Source organism: Erinaceus europaeus, chromosome 4, assembly GCF_950295315.1.
Source record: "Erinaceus europaeus chromosome 4, mEriEur2.1, whole genome shotgun sequence".
Classification (NCBI taxonomy): domain Eukaryota; kingdom Metazoa; phylum Chordata; class Mammalia; order Eulipotyphla; family Erinaceidae; genus Erinaceus; species Erinaceus europaeus.
In genome coordinates, this window is record NC_080165.1 from 119699546 (window position 1) to 119720115 (window position 20570).

The window sequence follows — 20570 nt, forward strand, 5'->3', positions numbered from 1 at the left end:
TTCCAGTTGTTACCAAGTAGCATACAGTTAAGACCAGGGACTGGCAAAGTTCTAGGCAAAGTACAAGACTCACTGCATATAAGGTACAGAACTTTGCCAGTGCAGTAACAGAGAATACAAACATAAATTATGTTATGGTATTTACTTATAATGTTTTTAACAGCTCTAGGTCAGAAAGGAGGTGAAAATGTCAGTCTATTGTCTCATTATCATCATCTCCTGAAAGGATTATCTACCATTACTTCTACTTATAATTCTATTGCAACTCTGACTTTAAAAGAGATCATATCTGACTATTGACACTTACCACACATTAAGTTATAGACTTCAATATTTTCAAAGGAATCAACTTCAACGCCATGCTTGAATCCAGGTCCATAGCCAATAAAGAGAGCCTAGATTCACCAGGAAAGTAAAAGTTTATCAATTCATTTACCTTATGTGTATGGTTTAGGGGAAAATGTTTTAATTTTTTTATTGTCTTTATTTATTTATTGGAATAGAGAAAGCCAGAAATCAAGAGAGAAGTGGGGGATAGAGACAGAGAGAGACACCTGCAACACTGCTATACCACTTGTAAAGTGGGAACCAGGGGCTTGAACCCAGGTCCTTGAGCATTGTAACATGTGTGCTCAACCAGGTGCACCACCACCCAGCCCCAGGAAAATATTTTATATTCCACATTACATATATAAAATGGTCATGTTTAGCTAAGGGGGAAATAATATGCCCAGTGAACCCCAGGGACTCTAACTCCTGTTGTACATTTAACCTAAGGGCATGTAAGATATTTCTTTTGGCTTTATAACAACTACTGACTTGATAGAACAGAAAAAAAAGTGAAATATTTTTCTATTTTTAAAATGGGACATAAATCTCACCCTGGCCACCTTGCACAGTGCTATGAAGGTTTAATTAGTAATAATTAATAAATATATTCTGATATTAGGTAAATTGAATTTAGGCAAATATAAAGTATTATATTTAGAACATATCTTTTCACTTATCAAAAAATCATCTTTTAACTGTGGACCAATTTTTTTGTAATTTTTATTTATTTTATTTTGGATAGAGATAAGAGAAATTGAGAGGAGGGAAGAGGAGAAGAAAAGAGGGAGAGAGAGAGAGAGAGAGAGAGAAAGAGAGAGAGAGAGAGAAATACAAGCCTACAGCATTGTGAAGCTTGTCCCTGTAGGTGGGGCCTGAAGGCTTGAACCCTGGTCCTTGCACACTGTAATGTGTGCAGTCAACCAAGTGTGCCACCACCCAACTCCCTGAACCAATTTTCTTAATGAAGCATAATATACAGAAATTATTAGAAATTTAATTAATTACATGTTCATGTAACTTGAACATAAACCTTTAACAAATCTACTGATTTAATGTTCACAGCAAAACAGACACATAAAATAGATAACGTAAAAATTAATTTCATTAAATCTTATCCAGAACATATAATCAATCTGTATTTTTAAATCTAAAACTTTGCATATCAGTTATTTTAGATATAAACTGTCATTTAAAAAAAAAGAATAAGCTTTACTCACTTGCATATTTGAAAATACATTGTCAGAGCCATGAAATCCACTTCCACAGTATTTCCGTTCTGAAGGATTCCTAATTTTGATCATACAAATTAACAGTGTAAAGTTCATTCATAACTAAATCAACAACTAGAACATTATTTTCATTACTAAAGGATAAAGTGGGTCAGGAGATAGCCTAATAACTTATCAAACAGCCTTTCATGCTTGAGCCTTAGTGGTCCCAGGCTTCATCCCTATTCCATAAAGAAAAAAATTAGATATGCAAACAAAGATAAATAAATAAAACTAAATAAAACAATTGGTTTGGCAAAGCAAAGAGGGAACATCTTTTGTAGACAAATCAACTATAAGCAATTATAGTATAGATGAGTGGGCTAGGGAGAGATAGTATAGTGGCTATGTAAAATGTCTTTCATGCCTGAAGCACCAAAGGTCCCAGCACCATCATGAACTAAACCTTAGAGGTGGTCAGAGAAGAAATATAAAATATAAAATAAATGGAGGGTTGAGTAGTGGTGTACCAGCTGTGTAGGTTCAAGTTCCCAGTCCGGACCTACAGGGAGGAAACTTCACGAGCAGTGAAGCAGTCCTGCAGGGATCTTTTTTTCTCTCCCATTCTATCTCCTCTTCCCCTTTCAATTTCTCTCTGTTCAATACAATCAAGTAAATAAATAACAATAATATAGAGGGTGAAATTGCCAGCATCTTAACTACTTTATTTACTAGCTATGATTACAGAAAACACTGATAATTGCATTCTTTTGATTTAATATTTTTTATATTTATTTATTTTCCTTTTTGTTGCCCTTGTTGCTTTTTTACTGTTGTTGTAGTTATTACTGTTGTTGTTACTGATGTCGTTGTTAGGTAGGACAGAGAGAAATGGAGAGAGGAGGGGAAGACAGAGAGGGGAGAGAAAGACACCTGCAGACCTGCTTCACCGCCTGTGAAGCGACTCCCCTGTAGGTGGGGAGTTGGGGGCTCGAACCCGGATCCTTATGCCGGTCCTTGCACTTCACGCCACGTGCGCTTAACCTGCTGCACCACTGCCCGACTCCCTGATTTAATGTTTTTATCACTGAGTTGTTTGATAATAATTAAGTGGTTTACCTAAAGAACTATTCGACTATGATTACTGAATGTGGGAACTGTCCCTTCCTTTCAATCCCCAGCACTGCCATGTCCCAGATCTGAGCAGTGCTCTGGTCTCTCTCCTCCAGTTTTATTCACTCATAAAAAAATTAATGAATAAATTATAACAAGGAAAAAAAACAGCTCCTTTCATATTCTTCTAAACACCACAAAATTTAGTTCTCTATTAATAGCAGAGATAGTATTACTCTGCTGACTGAATTCTAGTACACAACAAGGTTTAACAGGGGGTGTTAATCATTCCCAGCTTCCTTACAACATAAAAAGTTTTTAAATCAAGTTTTGAGATATTAACTTATTAATAATATTAACCATACAAATAACTTGCTGACACACCAGTAAACTAAGGTTTATTGATGGGTTAATAAATTAAATCCTGACAACTGGATTTTGTCTGAAGTCACGATACATTTTTTCTATGCAAAAATGCATCATGACTTTTCCAATAACCTAATATAATAATAAAAATAATTATTTATTAATAAAATGAATTTTTCCAATATAGTATACTACTAGTATTAGTGTAAGGTTCAGAAGAGATACAATGGGAAGTGGTGACACACAGTAGGAATTTAAGAAAACACCACTAAGGGTGTGAACAGTCAGAATCTGGTCTGGTTCCTTAGCTGGAGCAACTCACCCCTCCCCTGGAGACTTCTGGCAATGTCTGGAGACATTTTTGTTGTTATAACTATAGAAAGGATGGTTTTTCTTCTAGTGAGTAGAACCCATAAATGTATTCAAATATTTCACAATAAACAAGACTTCTTCACACAAAAAAGAGAATTAATCTGACTCAAAATGTCAGTAGTGGAACATTAAAAAAAAAAAACTGAGGTAGAATGAAGATAGACATACTTATGTGACTTTTATATAATAATATTTTGGGAAAGATCCCAACAGTTACCTGAATGACAAATAAATTAGGTTAAGTTCATCTAGAAACTTAAAGAGACTTACAATGCAAGTTGCCACTGAGGGTCCAAATAGAATGTCAAAGGCTCAATCCTGTCACTTTTGGCAAAGTGCAAACGCTTGGGTAGGAAATATTTCAAGTATGGTTTGAAGTGCTGGTTTGGCTCCTGACACTGAAATTTTACAAGGAAAAAATGTATTTTTATATATCTTTAAGGGCAAATCTCACTTAAGAAAATTGCTTTCAACTCCATTTGAATTTCTCACATTTTACCAGTTTGCTCAGTGAATCACATATACAAAAAAGGTAAGTTCTTAACAACTTATATGTACAAGTTAAACATTCTCAGCTACTAAATCTTTCTAATTGTACAGAAAATTATAATTATAGCATATAAAATTTCTAGGACATTTAAACTTTTTCAAAAGGTGTTATTCAAGATACTATGTATAATCCTATTTTAAGGAATTTTTTACAGTTATATTTGCAAGAATTTTCATCAAAATTGCAAGCATTTTCTATCAAAGGAGAAGGAGAAAAGAAGAGGAGGAACAGGAGGAAGAGGAAGAAGAGGAAGAAGGAGGAGAAGAAAAGAAGACGAAGAGGAAGAGGAGGAAGAAGAGGAAGAAGGAGGAGGAGAAGAAGAAGAAGAAAAAGAAAAAGAACAAGAAAGATAATGTACAGCTGGGAAGTAGCGCAGTGAAAAAACATTGGACTCTCAAGCATGAGGTCCCAAGTTCAATCACCACCCTTGTATTTGTGAGAGTGATGTTCTAGTTCTCTATCATTAATAAAAGTAAACCTTAAAGAGGGGCTGGGGTGGCTGGGTGGTGGCACACCTAGTTGAGTGCACGCTGCAATGAGCAAGGACCCAGATTCAAGCCTCCAGTCCCCACCTACAGGAGGAAATCTTTGCAAGTGGTGAAGCAGTGCTGCAGGTGTCTCTCTGTCTCTCTTCCTCTCTATCACTCCCTTTCCTCTCGATTTCTGACTGTATCTATCCAATAAATAAAAATAATTAAAAAATTTTTTAAATAAAAATTATTTTAAAAAAATATTTATCAAGAAAAGGAAGAAAAAGAGAAGAACAAGCTGTTCAGTGCTAAAACAAACACTGATTTTAAAAAATAGCCATTAAAAAAATTAGCAGGAAATATGTCATAATACTGAGATTTTAGGTACACTGTAGTTTCTTCCCCTTATATGCTCAATTATTCTATTTTTACATAAATGTAACAACTTCAACGAATAAATTCTCTAAACTTTCAAATGTAGAGTTCTACATGTCCTTAAAGATCTTTAAAAGATATGTAGAATTGTTTCTTTTTCTTAAAAAGAGAGAGAGAGAGAGAAAACTAGAGCACCAAAGGACCCATCAGAGTGGTAGGTGTTATGCTGGACCCTGGGTCTCTCATATAGCAAAACAGCATGATATCCAAGCAAGCAGCTTTGTTAGTCCTACACAGTATTTTTAAATGACACGTACAAATTTTTTTTTGGTCAAGATCCTTTTAATTTTTTAATTTTTTGATATTTATTTCTTTCCTTTTGTTGCCCTTGTTGTTTTTATTGTTGTAGTGATTATTGTTGTTGGATAGCACAGAGAGAAATGGAGATAAGGGGGGAAGACACAGAGGGGGAGAGAAAGAGAGACACTTGCCAACCTGCTGTTTAATTATTATTTTCTTTCCTCCAGGGTTATTGCTGGGCTCCATGCCTGCACCATGAATCCACCACTCCTGGAGGCTATTTTTCCCCCCTTTTGTTGCCCTTGTTGTTGTAGCCTCGCTGTGGCTATCGTCATTGCCATTGTTGATGTCGTTTGTTTTTGGGATAGGACAGAGAGAAATGGAGAGAGGAGGGGAAGAAAGAGAGGGGGAGAGAAAGATAGACACCTGCAGACCTGCTTCACCGCCTGTGAAGCGACCCCCCTGCAGGTGGGGATTCGGGGGCTCGAACCGGGATCCTTACACTGGTCCTTGCGCTTTGCGCCACATGCGCTTAACCCACTGTGCCACCGCCCGACCCCCTGTTTAATTGTTTTTATAAAGAGACCAGAGCCCTGCTCTAATCTGGCATATGCAAGACTGAAGATGAGACCTGAGATCTGATGTATTCAAATCCTGTTTTCTACTGCTCAGCTAACCCTCCAACAGTAGAGAATTTAAATTGTCAACAATATTTATACACCTTTCCCATATTTGGGAGCTACTCTCTTTCCTGATCCAGCTTTCTAGTCCTTCTGCCAGCCATGACATCATTTCCCCAGACAATAACTTGGAACTACCTGCATATCAGATTTCAGGCTCAGGCAAAAAAAAAAAAAAAAAAAACCCAAAACCCCAAAATCCAACACTAGTATAGCCATAGGCCATTGGACTATAAAATATGCCTAATAGCTATCTATAAAATGGAGGCCCCCCCCCAAACTCTTCATCCACACTATTCCAGCCTTTAGGTCCATGACTGGTCAACAGTGTGTTCGGCTTTGTAAGTTAACTCTCTTTTCAACCACCAGGTTCCAGATGCTAGCATGATGCCAACCAGACTTCCCTGGACAGACAACCCATCAATGTGTCCTGGGGCTCCCCTTCCCACTAGGGAAAGAAAAAGATAGGCTGGGAGTATGGATCGACCTGTCAATGCCCATGTTCAGCGGGGAAGCAATTATAGAAGCCAGACCTTCCATCTTCTGCATCCCACAATGACCTTGGGTCCATACTCCCAGAGGGTGAAAGAATAGGAAAGCTATCAAGGGAGGGGATGGGATACAGAGTTCTGGTGGAGGGAACTGTGTGAAGTTGTATCCCTCTTAACCTATGGTTTAGTCAATGTTTCCTTTTTACAAATAAAAAAGTTAAATAAAAAAGTAGAAAAAATAAATAAATTGTGACTCAGATACTCAAAAATTCTAATACAAAAATGTCAACGAAAAAATATATAGAGCTTTTAATATATAGAGAGCTATGTGGAGCTTTTAATCTAAATTCTATTTATTATATCAAACTATTAATAATTAGATAATGGAAAAAATAGTAATACTTACCGAGAGATTTCTAGCAATGCCTTCATAATTAACTGAAACAGACAAATGTAGAGAATTAATAGTTGGTGGTATATAGTAATCAGAAATAAATACAGAATGCGAAAAAGACGTGTGAAATATTTTAAATAAAGTTATTTTTGAAGGGGCTGTGGTAGTGTACTTACTAGAGCACACACATTACTATGTGCAAGGACCCAGGTTCAAGCCCCCCCGTACCTATCTGCAGGAGGGAAAGTTTCACGAGCAGTGAGACAGTACTGTAGGTGCCTCTCTTTCTCTCTCCCTCTCTATCACCCCTTCCCTCTCAATTTCTCTCTGCTTCTATACCAAATAAACATTTTTTAAAACATAAAATCATATTTGAGAACATGCATTATCTACTTTCAGAAGTAATCTTTCACCAGTATTCCTGCCATTCAAAAACAGTAGTTTTAGTAGTTTCAAATGGATGACACTAATTAAAGTTAAATGCACTGGCTCAACTTTTCTGCTTTTTTTTCTAGCACAAGTAATCTTGAACTTCATGTAAGCAAGATACACACTACAACGTAAAATTACACTAAGTTTATCAAATATGTTTACTATGAATAACAAATAGCTAAGTGCTTAGACTTGTATGCCCACATTAAATTTCATAAAATTCCACTGGGTACAGAAATACCACACTGGAGCTTTACTCATGAAAAGGAAATTAACTTTAATTGATCTGCTTTATTTTAGGGATATTATGATTTAGTGGAAAATATTCTTAATATAACTGCAACCAAAGTTTAAAGATAAACTTACATGCATAGTATTGATCTGGAACATCTAAAGGCCTTAGTCGAGCTGCAGGGCCATATACAATTTTTATATTCTTAACATCTCCCAAGTATTTATTCAGATACACATATTTTTTACAACTGCCTTGTTCCATGCCTAGGCGAAAGAAAAATTCCCAAACATGCTTTAACTTTAATAAAAAACTTAACATGTCTGAACAGAGTTTCTTTCACTTCCAGAATTTAACTTAGTAAATGAATATGCTCAAGAGTTCATGTTAGTTGAACACTAATAGGTAAGAAATGAAATTTAAGCTTTATAATTTTGCTTTATTTCATATCTATTGCCTTTACTGCAAGCAAAATTGTTTCTTCATATTTATATATATTATTTACCTGCTATGTTCTATTTATATGAGAGAAGAGGAGTGACTTATCACCGTGCTTGATTGACTATAAAAGCCCAAGTATTTTCCCTAAACCACTGAGGATATTAACTGGGAGTGACAATTTTTCAGTCTTATTCCATGATTATATCTTCTTAGGAACGGTTCTAGAAATAGCTTTTTGAAATTATATCTCAAGAACACAACAATAACAATAAGAAAAAGACAATGAACTTATTTTCGATTTTTTTTTTGTATACATACTGTTTCTATAGCTCCAAGACTGCACACTAAGCCTTTACCAAAAAAATCACAGTAAATTAAGGTAAAATAAGAACAACCCCACAATCAGAAAATACTACTTGTAAGTCACATGTATCATGTTAAAGAAATTTGAAGTTACATACTAATCTTCAAATTAAAATCTAAAATGACAGATTTACCAAAATGTTATATTAAAAATAATTATAACAATCTAAATTATTCATGTAGGCACTGTCCAAATCCAGGGGTTATATTGTGAATTTTAGATTTCTATGAATTCTCTTTTACTTATATTCTACATTTTATGGTATTTTTCATATAGAACTACATTTGAAATTTCATTTCCACTAGAAACTATGTTTTAGAATTAGCAGTAACAGATAAAAATTATAAAATAATGAACTACAAGTAAAATGCTGGTTCCATTTAACTTCAGGGCAAATAATATGCATTCAAATTACCATGGTCTGAAATAAGGATGATGTTCAGGCATCTATGCAAGTTCAGCTCTTTTAGCCCATCCATCAGCATGCCAACCATGTTGTCAACCCTCTGCAAGGCTCTGATGACCTAGGAAAGGGAGACAACCTTGCATGATGGAATCCAGACAAAAAGCTACTTCCGTATAAGGTTATCTCTGCTTATTGAACACAGAACACTGCGATGAATTTATTCACACCTGTCTAAATCCAGTTAGGAAAGATAGGAAGGGAAGTAAATAACTGATTAATAGAGGAGGGCCCAATTTCCACACGTGCTCACTCATGAATCCTAAGAATAACATTAGCTAATCTTAGTAGTTCTCTCCTTCCTGTTACTTAATTGCTACTCCTTTTGCCAGACCCAACACAAGTCATAGCACTACTAGCTCAAAGCCAGTATTTGCTGATAATAAAGGAATTCTGAATGTCACGTCATTTCTATAATCATTTTCTTGTATTTTCGTATCACTTACATGTTAACTATGTAAATGTGACCCTATTTAATTTTCAAAACTGTGGAAATTATTCATGAAGTGATTATTATAGTTCTATATAGTTAAGTTTAAAAATTAGAACTCCTGGGAATACAATCAGTAATATCCTTTTTTTTTTGCTTTGCTTCCAGAGTTATCACTGGGGCTCAGTGTGTGTATACTATGAATCTACTACTCCTGGAGGCTTTTTTGTTTGTTTGTTTGTTTGTTTGTTTATTGGCTAGGACAGAGAGAAATCAAGAGGAAAGGGAAAGATAGAGAGGAGGAGAAAAAGATAAAAGACACCTGCAGATCTGCTTCACCACCTGTGACGTGACCCCCTGCAGGTGGGAAGCTGGAGCTCAAACTGGGATCCTTGCATGGGTCCTTGCAGTTAATATTATGTGCACATAACCCAGTGCACCACTGCCCGACCCCCTCAATCAGTCATATCCTAATGAACTCAATTTTTCTCCTTTTTTATTATCTTTATTTATTTATTGGATAGTGATAGCCAGAAATTGAGAGGAAAGGGAGTGATAGAGAGGGAAAGAGAGACAGAGAGAGACCTGCAGCTGCAGCCCTGCTTCACCACTCATAAAGCTTTCCCCCTGCAGGTGGGAACCGGGGTTCGAACCCAAGTCCTTGTGCACTCAATCAGGTGTGCCACCACCTGACCCTCCTCAGTTTTCCACATAATAATTCAACCCCCTCTAGGTGCTCTTCTGCCATCATTGAACTCAATTTTTGTCCTATCAAATAAAAGTGAAAGAATTTTAAAAAAGAAAGAAAGAAAGAAAAGAAAAAGGAAAATGGCTACTGGGAGTGGTGGATTCAGTGAGGCCCCAGCAATAACCCTGGTGAAAAATAAATAAATAAATAAAAGACTATAACCAAGGGGGCATGAGGTGGTGCACTAGTAGAGTATACAAGTTCCCACATGCATCAACCTGTGTTCAAGTCTCCAGTGCTCAACCTGTAGAAGGTAACCTTCATCAATGTTGGAGTAGGTATTACTCCCTCTGTCTCTCTCTTCCCTCTGTCTCTTACTCTCCAACAAATACAGAAAGGGAAAAAACAAAAAAGAAATGGCTGCCAAGAGCAATGGAGTTGGGCTCTGAGCTCCTGAGATAACCCTGATGGCACATCAAGAAACATCCTAATAAATAAATATAAAATAATCCTTACACTTACTTGTGTTCACACTGACCTGGTGTCAGTGACTTTAGTAAAAGAATAAAAACTACTTAGTCAATTGTTCAAATCAAGATAACAGCTATTATATTTTATTACCAATTAAGAGGGTTCCTTTGAGAATTAATGACATGGCCATATTGTTGGCCACATACTTTCTTTATTCTACTTCTAAGAGACAGCATTTTTCCTTAGCTTTTGGACATGATTAAAGCAAGGGCATATGTACCTATTAAATATAGTGAACTTGCTGGAGATAGATTTGAATAGAAAATTTCCCTCTCTTCAGCCTCCCTCTCTCTCGCTCTCACTTTCTCCCTCTCTTTCGATAGAGACAGGAAGGGAGAAAGGCAGACAGAGAGAGTGAAAGAGAACACAGTTATGATGCTTCCATCAATGTGGTTGGGGTCTAAAGCAGCAGCACACTATTCAAGTGAATTATTTGGCCTGTCCAAACACTTACAGTGTTTGCCTTTCTTTCCTTTTTTTTTTTTTTTTTTAATTAGAGCACTGCTCAGATCTGACTTACAGTGGTGTTGGGGACTGAACTGAGGGCTTCAGAATCTCTAGTATAAAGTTGATTGTAGAACCATTAAACTTTCTCCCCAGTCCCTCTTTAATTTCTGTTATTTGATGACACCCAAGAGGAAACTAGTCCACAAAAAAGGCTTCATCTAAGGAAGACCCAGGGGAAAAAAAAAAAATTAGGCAGAGATGGTTTATGTAGTTGTTATATATTTAAGCAAGAAAAAATATCCTACTTTCATTTCCTCATTCCTATTGCTGTTACTGAAGGAAGCATTTCGAGCATATAATACCCTCAGAAGGAGGGCTCACCAACTCTCCAGCCTGTGCTACCTAGACTTTATTCTACTAGAATCACCTAGGACGAAAGTAAGACAAGGATTCTGATATAAGAGGGGGCTGGCAATACTTAATTCTCCCTTTTTTATAGCCAACAGATCCAATGATGTTTACTATTTTTTTCATATATTCAGAGATTAAGAAAAATGTTAAATTATAATGGAAGAGGTACCTTGTGCAGGTACTTTCGTAATACAAGGGAAGTTCAACTTTTTTTTTTCTTCTAATGCTTCCTACGTCCAAGATACAAAAATGATATGGCCACCCAACACCTGAAAGTTTTATTTGATGCTTTAAAGCACTTTGTTAGCTACACACACTGTCAGGCTATTGAAAGGGTGTCCTGAAATTGTCAGGTCAAATCAGATAGTATGTTAAGACCATTCATCCATGAACTATTCCCCTAGTTCTAGTTTTCTAGCAGACACTAAATAAGACAATATTACTTCAATTTCTCTTTACTTTTAATAAGCTTGTCTACCTTTTGCTAGTTAAGCTCTGTTAAAAGCAGTATTTCAGATAATGAGAAATGTATCTACTAAAGAACAGAGTTAGTAGGAATTTTACTCCACTATTTCACAGATTACACTATATTTTCACAGAAAATTTGGGTCTTAGTCAAAACAACTCCATCAGTTTTTAGTTTGATGGCATAGCATCCTCTATTTTAGGAAACCTGTGCTTAAAATTCAACCTCTTTAACAAGGACAAAATGGCTTCTAGGAGCAGTGGATTCATAGTGCAGGTACCGAGCACCAGCAATAACCCTGAAGGCAAAAAACAACAACAACAAAAAAAAATCTCAACCTCTTTCTAGAAACCCTGAACTCTTATAGAATGGGCTAGAAACCTACTTCAAAATAAGGGGTGGTAAGATTTTACATCGTTTAATTAAGTAATCACTAATAAAAATGTACTTACTTCACTGCTGACTGGTCCATACTTATGACCTGAAGAATCTGGTTCTTCTAAATACAGAGTGTAAAAGTGTGGTCTAAATCAAACAGTATCAAAATGTAATATTTTATGAACACATTGTAAAACAGAATGGAAAGAATAATTCAACAGCTGGTAGTGATTAAAAATTCTACAATGCCAGCAAACAGCTCTAAATTTGTTAAGAAGCAATTTACTATTTTGATACTCTTCCAAATGCAGCTAGACTAGTTCACTAAGTTCATGAAGTATGATATGAAATATCATAAGCATTGCAAAGTATTCTTCTTGTCTATTTTAAAATACTATGCAGCAATTTTTATAAAACAAAAGGATATTTAAAATAGAAAATTGGTGAGTCATATACCTTTCATCTTTAGGAAGCTGTAGCCACTTGAGAACAGTTAAAATTCTTTCTTCAAACGGTATTGAACTATAATAAAGAATAAAGAAATAAGAACACATCTGTGACAACTGTTTGGATTTAATGCATATAAATGTTTCTCTTCACCCGCCCCTCTTTTTTTCCCTTTTTTTAATGAGGGGGAAAGCATAAGCAGTTTTCTGTTACCACAATTTATACAGTCAATTTTCCTATATTTGGGGAAATCTCAAGGGACAGCACATGCTATCCAGATACTCCTCACCCTTGGAAACCTGCCTTTGTGATCATGGTATTACCCTTACTAGGCATGTGTAATACAAAAAAAAAAAAAGTCTTTTATGAAGCTTTTATGACAGACTAAAAGTCATGTGTTCAAAAGTCATATGACTTCTAGTTGAGTTTAGTTTCCTTTGCTTTCTCAACAAAGGAAACAACTTTTTACACATAAAAAAAGCTCTATTACACAGGTTAAGCGCACAAAGTGCAAAGTGCAAGGATCTGCATTAAGGATACCAGTTTGAGCCCCAGCTCCACACCTGCATGGGGTTTGCTTCGCAGGCAGTGAAGCAGGTCTGCAGGTGTCTTTTTCTCCCCCTCTGTCTTGTCTCCTCTCTCAATTTCTCTCTGTCCTACCCAACAACAGCAGCAACAACAGTGGAAAAAAGATGGCTGCCAGGAGCAGTGGATTCGTAGTGTAGGCACAGAGCCCCAGCAATAACCCTGGAGGCAAAAGAAACAAAAAACCTGAATCAAATTTAAATGTGCTTCCCACATCCTCTTTAAGGATATGATTCACACCTGAGAATAGCAATAACTACATGGATACACGTCAAATCATTCTACAAAAAATTAAATCACTCTAGTAATGAGTTCATGAGTTCAAGAACTCATTCATTGATGGCATCTGGTAAAACTGGAAAGCAGGCACATGATGAGCAGGTGGTTTGCCAGACAATATTTCCTCAGGATAATGGGTTATGTCTTCTTTCGGACACAGAACTTAGTATCTAACAACTCCACTAGAGTTTGTCCAATTCTCCTAGGTCAGGTGGTCACACACCGGGTAGAGCGCAGACAGTGAAAAGCGCTAGGACTCACTCAAGGATCCCAGGTCAAGCCCCCAGCTTTCCACCTGGGGGTGGGGTTGTCACTCACACAAGCAGTGAAGCAGGTCTGCAGGTGTCTATCTTTCTCTCACCCTCTCTGTCCACCCCCTCCCACACACACACCTCAATTGCTTTCTATCCTATCCAATAAAATGGAAAAAACAGCCACCAGGAGCAGTGGATTTGTAGTGTGAGCACCATGCCCCAGAGATAACTCTGGAAGGAAGGAAGGAAGGAAGGAAGGAAGGAAGGAAGGAAGGAAGGAAGGAAGGAAGGAATTCTCAAGTCCAGGTAGGAAGGAAAGAATTCTCAAGTCCAAGTCCCAGCTTCAATCCCCCACACCACCATAAGCCAGAGCTGAGTAGTGTTTTGGAAAATAATAATAATAATCATAATAACTACAATGAATGGAATGAAAATAATGGCTGATTTTAAGGTAGGGGAATCAGCATTACACTGTGCTCATGCAAGCCATGAACAGTAAAAATAGGATAAAATGAACAAACCAAAGAGCAATGAGTTTCTTGCCTTAATTATATGATCTTTTTTTTATTATTTAGTTGATAGAGACAGAGAGAAATTGAGAAGGAAAGGGAAGATAGAGAGGGAAAGAGAGACACCTGCAACAGTACTTCATTGCTTCCAAAGCTTTTCCCATGCAAATGAAGACCTCGCAGACTGTAACATGTGCGTTCAACCAGTGTACCACCACCCAGCCCCTGTAAGATCTTTTCTGTGGGTCCCTCACATATACTGTTAAATATGGTTTTTGTCATCACAACTGTTCTACCACTCCCAGCCAATTTTCTTAAAGAAAGGCAGAAAGGGCAAGACATGGTGGCTGGGTGGTGGAACACCCAGTAGAGCACTTACACTAGTATTATCATGTTTGACCCTAGTTCAAGCCCCTGGCATCCATTTGTGTGTGTGTGTCGGAGGGGGGAGCTTCATGAGCAGTGGAATGATGATTTAGTTGCCTCCCTCCCTCCTCTCTCCCTCCACTCCCCTCCTCCATTTCTCTCTGCATCATAAAAAAAGAAAGTTTAAAAAAAAAAAGTGTTTGTGTGTATGTTAAGAGAGAGAGACCACAGCATCAAAGCATCCTCCAGTGCAGTAAGAGTCAGGGTTAAACCTATGTTACATTATCCACGGGAGTTATTTTGCTAGTCCAAACTGACTATTTTTTTTTTTTTTTTTTTTTTTTTTTGGCCTCCAGGATTAGCTGGGGTTTGGTGCCTGCACCACAAATCCACTGCTCCTGAGGCTATTTTTTTCTTCCCTTTTGCTGCCCTGATTGTTTTTTTATCATTGTTGTGGTTATTATTATTGTCATTGATGATGTTGTTGGACAGGAAAGAGAGAGAGGAGGGGAAGGCAGAGAGGGGGAAAGACAAGACACCTGCAGACCTGCTTCACCACCTGTGAAGCAACTCCCCTGCAGGTAGGGAGCTGGGGGCTCGAACTGGGATCCTCAGCCTGGTCCTTGCGCTTAGCACCACATGCACTTAACCCACTGTGCTACCGCCTGACCCCCCCCAAACTGACTATTTTGAGAGAAATAGCCCAAACATAAAATGGCTTCACTAAGATTCACTAAAAGGTGTCTTCCAGAAAAAAACAAAAAAAAAAACCCTGTATATATAATGAATTTTGAATGTTATCAAGAAGTTATTCTAGTCAGCTCCTCATGTGAATGTCACTAGGACTGCAAATCTAGAGATACCTTTTTCACCTTCTCTGAAATACTAGTTCAAAAGGGCAAGGTGGTGGCGCACCTGGTTGAGTGCACAAGTTATAATGCGAAAGAACCCAGGTTCGAGTCCCCGGCCCCCACCTGCAGGAGGAAAACTTCACAAGTGGTAAACCTGTCTCTCTGTCTCTCTGTCTCTCTCTCTCCTCCTTCCCTCTCAATTTCTGTCTCTATCCAATAAACAAATAAGATAATAAAAAAATTTTTTTAATATTACTTCAAGATAGATACCACAATTATTTCTGCCTATTTCCTCTTTAATACTTTTTCTCTTTCTCTCTCTCCTACTCCTTTTCTTTCCCATGGTTAAAATGTGTAGTACAAACCTCTATATTCACCATGACTTCATTTTTTTTTCATTCCTGCCCCCAAGTCTGCATGCATGCCCAACATTTTACCAGTATTTTCTAGATAGCAGGGGGAGGGGCATTTAGTGGTACTTTTTATGGATCATCCATCTAAAACTCTTTGAGAAAGAGTCCTTATTCTGGCAATTTTCACTTTTCAGCCAACCTATCATTTATATACTAGAATTTAAGAGGTTATTAGAGAGAGAGAGAAACTGAATGCTGAGTTTACTGGTTCCGTCAGTATAGTATGTGTGAGAATGGGTCATAGCATCTAACCCCCTCTCTGTGTCATATGATTTAAATAATAAATTAAAGACTAGGAAAGCAGCATAATGGTTTTGCAAAAAGAATTTGCGCCTGAGATACCAAAGGTCCCAGGTTCAATCCACAGGGCCAACATAAACTAGAACTGAGCAATGCCCTGGTTAAATCATTTAATTAATTAAACAATTAAAAATGAGGAAGGAGGGTCTCTTCAAGAAGTGGTGTTGGAAAAATTGTATTAAAACATGCAAATGAATGAAATTGGGCCACCACATATCACCATGCACAAAACTCAATTCGAATTAGCTCTAAGACGTGGACATTCCTGGAAATGGATGACAGAGGACCTAGTGGAGGTTGTATTGTTATGTGGAAAACTGAGACATGTCATGCATGTAGAAACTATTCTATTTATTGTCGAATGTAAAACATTAATCCCCCAGTAAAGGAAAAAGAAAGAAAAGAAAAAAAAAAAGATGTGGATATTAGACCAGAAATTATCAAATACATTGAAGAAAACATTGGCAGAACAATCTATGCCTCCAAATGGTCTTCAAAGATTCACCAATAGCAAAGAAAACAGAAACTAAGATAAATCCATGAGACTGCATTAAACTGAAGATCTCTGAATAGCCTTGCTCTGCATAGCAAAGAGTATCATCACCCTATCATCACACTGCACAGTATGGTAGATCTTTATTCACCATCAACCAGATAAAGCACTAATAACCAAAATACTAAAGAGCTTAGTAAACTTAACACTTAAAAAAAAAAAAAAAAGAAGAACAGTCCAATTAGAAAATGCGGTGAGGGCATGGACAGAAATTTCACCAAAGAGATCCAGAGGGCCATGAAAAGGTGTGAAAGTCACTGATTATCAGAGAGATGCAAATAAAGACAACAATAAGATACAACTTTACACCTGTGAAAATGTCATACACTAGAAAGGACAGTAACAATAAATGTTGGAGAGGATGTGGGGATAGAGAAAAGGGACATTTCTGCACTGCTGGTGGGAGTGTACATTGGTCCAATCTTTGTGAAAAAGAAATATGGAGATTTCTCAGACCACTAGAAATGAACCTAACCTGGGACTCAGGAATTTTCTTCTAGTGATTTACCCAAAGGAAACAGAAGCACCTGTCATAAGAAATCTATGTATAGAAGGATGACAGAGGACCTAGTGGGGATTGTATTGTTATATGGAAAACTGAAAAATGTTATGCATTTACAAACTATTGTGTTTACTGTCGAATGTAAAACATTAATTCCCCAATAAAGAAAAAAAAAGAAAGATATCTATGCATACTTATGTTCATAGCAGCACAGTTTCTAATAGCCAAAAACTGGATGCAACCTAGATGTCCAATGACATATGAGTGGATTAAAAATCTGACATATATGATGGAGTACTAAGCTGCTACAAATTATGAAGTTGTCTCCTTTGAGTTATATTGGATAGAATTTGAAGACATCATGTTAATTTAGATAAGCCAAAAAGAGAAGAACAAATCCTAAATGATCTCACTTCTATGCAGGACTTAATAAATAAAGACAGGGAGGAAGAACACAAAGTAAAACCTGGACTTGGCATGATGTATTACCTCAAAGCAAAGGACTCTGGATAAGGAGGGGAGAGAGGGGTGAATGAGAATTGTGGGGTCCTAGTACATAATGAAATTGCACTAATATGCCAATGACTGCACTGTAAAACATTAACTCCTAAGTAAAATATTAAATAATAAAGCACATCTTTTTTTAAAAAAAAAAAAAGAGAGGTTATAATTAAAAACTTAAGCTACTTTATAAGTATAGATTCTAGAAAAATTGTATCTACACATACCCATTATATATTTTATAGATGTCTGGAAGAATTCCATTAATTTTCACATCTGATCCTGGCCAAAAAAATGTCCCACTCTTCAGGCCTTGATATTTAGCTGTTAGCCAAATCTTGGGAATATAATAAAGAAAAGTTATGCAAATACTAACTTCTTAGGTGAGTATGTGCATACAACACAAATACATTTTTCCTAAGTGTCAGAATGCTTTTAAGGTTAACAAGCTTCATAAGTTAACTACAAAGTAAACAACTAATATGACTCTATGTAATAGGGGCAAGCTATTAAGTAATCAAAGATTAAATTAACCTAAATATGGACTTAAATCATTTGGTAGTTCTTGCCACTTAGAGCAATATCCTTGACTTATTAGGTTTCTCTGGAAAAAAGGAAACAACAAATATACATGTCTTCAAGTTATTCAAAGCTTTACTTTTTGAAATTATCATTTATTAAATACTTATTGTCAATGATAGTTCTATATATCCTAGTATCCTTATAAGTATCCTAGATTACTCATTCAACGGAATCATCTACAATATAGCTCAAGAAAAATGAAGCAAAGAAAGAGTAATTACTGGCGCCCAAAATCATAACATCTAAAGTTGGAACAAAAATTTGAACTTACAAACTATAGATTAAAATCATGCTCTCTCTACACCTTGGGAGAATAACAAGACTATACAAATAAACTACACTAAGGAATTATTGTGGCAATTAAAAAATTAGAGAATGCATATAAATGAAAATCTGAGGAAATTTTACAGGTTAGTACATTCAAAGGAAATCAAAGATCTCCTCTATAGAATCAATGAGCTTTTTAAGATTAAAACATTATCCTATATTATCATAAGCTGTTTCTTCAAGAAAGTACTTCTTAGTGGCATAAATGATTGAGCACACATTACCATGTGCAAGGATACATTTTTGAATCCCTGCTCCCCACCTGCAGGGGGAAATGCTTTATGAGCAGTGAATAAGGCCCACCGGTGCCTATATTTCTCTATCCCTCTCTATCTCCCCCACCTCTCTTCTCAATTTTTCTCTCTCCTATCAAATAAAAAATGGTCTCCAGGAATGGTACATTTGTAGTACTGGCACTGAGCCCAAGCAATAACCTTGGTGGTAATAATAATAACAAAAATAATAATAATTAATTTTTCAAAAGAAAATATTTCTTGAATTGAGAAGAAAAACCAAACTCAACATTGATATATACTACTCTCATTATACAATGACACAATCTATGATTATAATTAACAGCATTCATTTCCATTCACAAAATAATAAACCAAAATAAATACAATTATTAAAAACCCCAAGGGATCTGATATTCTACTTTAGTTGGCAAATGCTAGAAGAAGAAGTGGAAAGAGAAGAAAATAATTTTAAAAACTTATTTCATTCACTTATTTATTTTGTATAGAGACAGAAAAATTGAGGGGGAAGAGGAATATAGAAAGAGAGAGAGAGACACCTGCAGAATTCTGCAGGTGAGAACCAGGGGCTTGAACCCAGGTCTTTATGTACTATAATGTGTGAATTCAACCACATGCACCATTACCCAGCCCCAGAAGAGAACAATCTTAAAAAGCTGTTTAAGCAGCTAATGCAAAGAACTTACTGGTTCTCCTTTGTACCACTCAGGATTAAATTTCTCTGCACTTTTAAGTGCAAAGAAAGCGTTCATTTTGGGATCATACATTTTATTGTCAATTATGCCATGGGATTCTGGATAAAGTCCCTAAAAACATAAAACACAGGGTTTGAAAAAATGTTTTATGTTAAATAAAATGATAGAACAAAATCATTACAGAGAAGCTGATATTTGATAGCTATAGGGAAGTTAAACTTTAAAAGAACAAAACAAGTACTGTCAAAACACAACTAGTCCACCACTTAAGATTTTTATTTATTTGCTTTTTACATTAGGCAATAATAGAAAATAAGTCAGGAATGATATGGATGGAATATACATACACAGTCAACAAACTTTTTTTTGGAGGGGGGGGGAAGTGCACTCATCTTTATGCATTACTGAGTAAAGCATTTTTACAGAGCATCCTTTTTTTTAGTTGGGTCCAAGAGCAATGTGTAACAATTCAGCTCAAGTTGTAATTTTTTAACTTGTACCCTAAGCCCTAGAGAATTCCACTTTCTTTCTGGGCACAAATTAAATCTGAGACTAAAAATTTACAGGGTCATAGTCCCATCTATAATTAGGCAAAGTGTCTGTGCATCATCATGGGTCCAGAAAAACAGTACAGTTCACCTACTGGTTGCTTGCCTTGCTGTTTGCAGAGTAGCCTGAGCTGGAGCCCTACAGACTACCTGGGAGCAACATGCCCATGGGGAGAGCTCTGGTGCCATGGTAACATCTTCCTGTCTGTCTGTCTATATCTCTAGCCAAAAAAAAAAAAAAAAAAGTTCACTCAGGGGCCAGGTGGTGGCGCAGCTGTTTGAGTGCACATGTTACAATGCACAAAGACCCACGTTCGAGCCCTTGGTCCCCACCTGCAGGAGGAAAGCTTTGCAGTGGTGAAGCAGGGTTGCAGGTGTCTCTCTTTCTCTCTCCCTCTCTATCTCCCCCTACTCTCCTGATTTCTGACGGTCTCTATCCAATAAATAAAGATAATAATAAAAAAAATTCACTCAGAGCAATGAAATCATGTAGGCATGAGGCATTAAGACACAAATGTGAAGAAAAAAATCATACATTACAATGAATGGAAAGACAGATTAAGAACACATTACAAGTGAAACAGTTTCGGGAGCTCAAGTAAAGTGAGCTATAAAACAACTGAGAAAAAACAGAGTGCTTAATTAGATATGGTCTGTTACAGCAGATCAAAG

The 20570-nt window shown here is 36.6% G+C and overlaps 1 protein-coding gene across 1 annotated transcript in view; it reads right to left on the reverse strand.

Moving 5' to 3' along the window:
* ENPP1 (ectonucleotide pyrophosphatase/phosphodiesterase 1) overlaps positions 1 to 20570 on the reverse strand; it is an 88167-nt gene that overhangs the window by 22002 nt on the left and 45595 nt on the right. The window contains exons 8-17 of the mRNA XM_060190444.1: positions 19342 to 19461; positions 17720 to 17829; positions 12389 to 12454; positions 12007 to 12079; positions 8534 to 8642; positions 7448 to 7579; positions 6662 to 6693; positions 3660 to 3787; positions 1548 to 1617; positions 308 to 395 (exon numbers count right to left, since the gene is read on the reverse strand). Of these exons, the coding sequence (XP_060046427.1) occupies positions 308 to 395; positions 1548 to 1617; positions 3660 to 3787; positions 6662 to 6693; positions 7448 to 7579; positions 8534 to 8642; positions 12007 to 12079; positions 12389 to 12454; positions 17720 to 17829; positions 19342 to 19461 (928 nt within the window). The remainder of the gene's footprint in view (positions 1 to 307; positions 396 to 1547; positions 1618 to 3659; positions 3788 to 6661; positions 6694 to 7447; positions 7580 to 8533; positions 8643 to 12006; positions 12080 to 12388; positions 12455 to 17719; positions 17830 to 19341; positions 19462 to 20570) is intronic.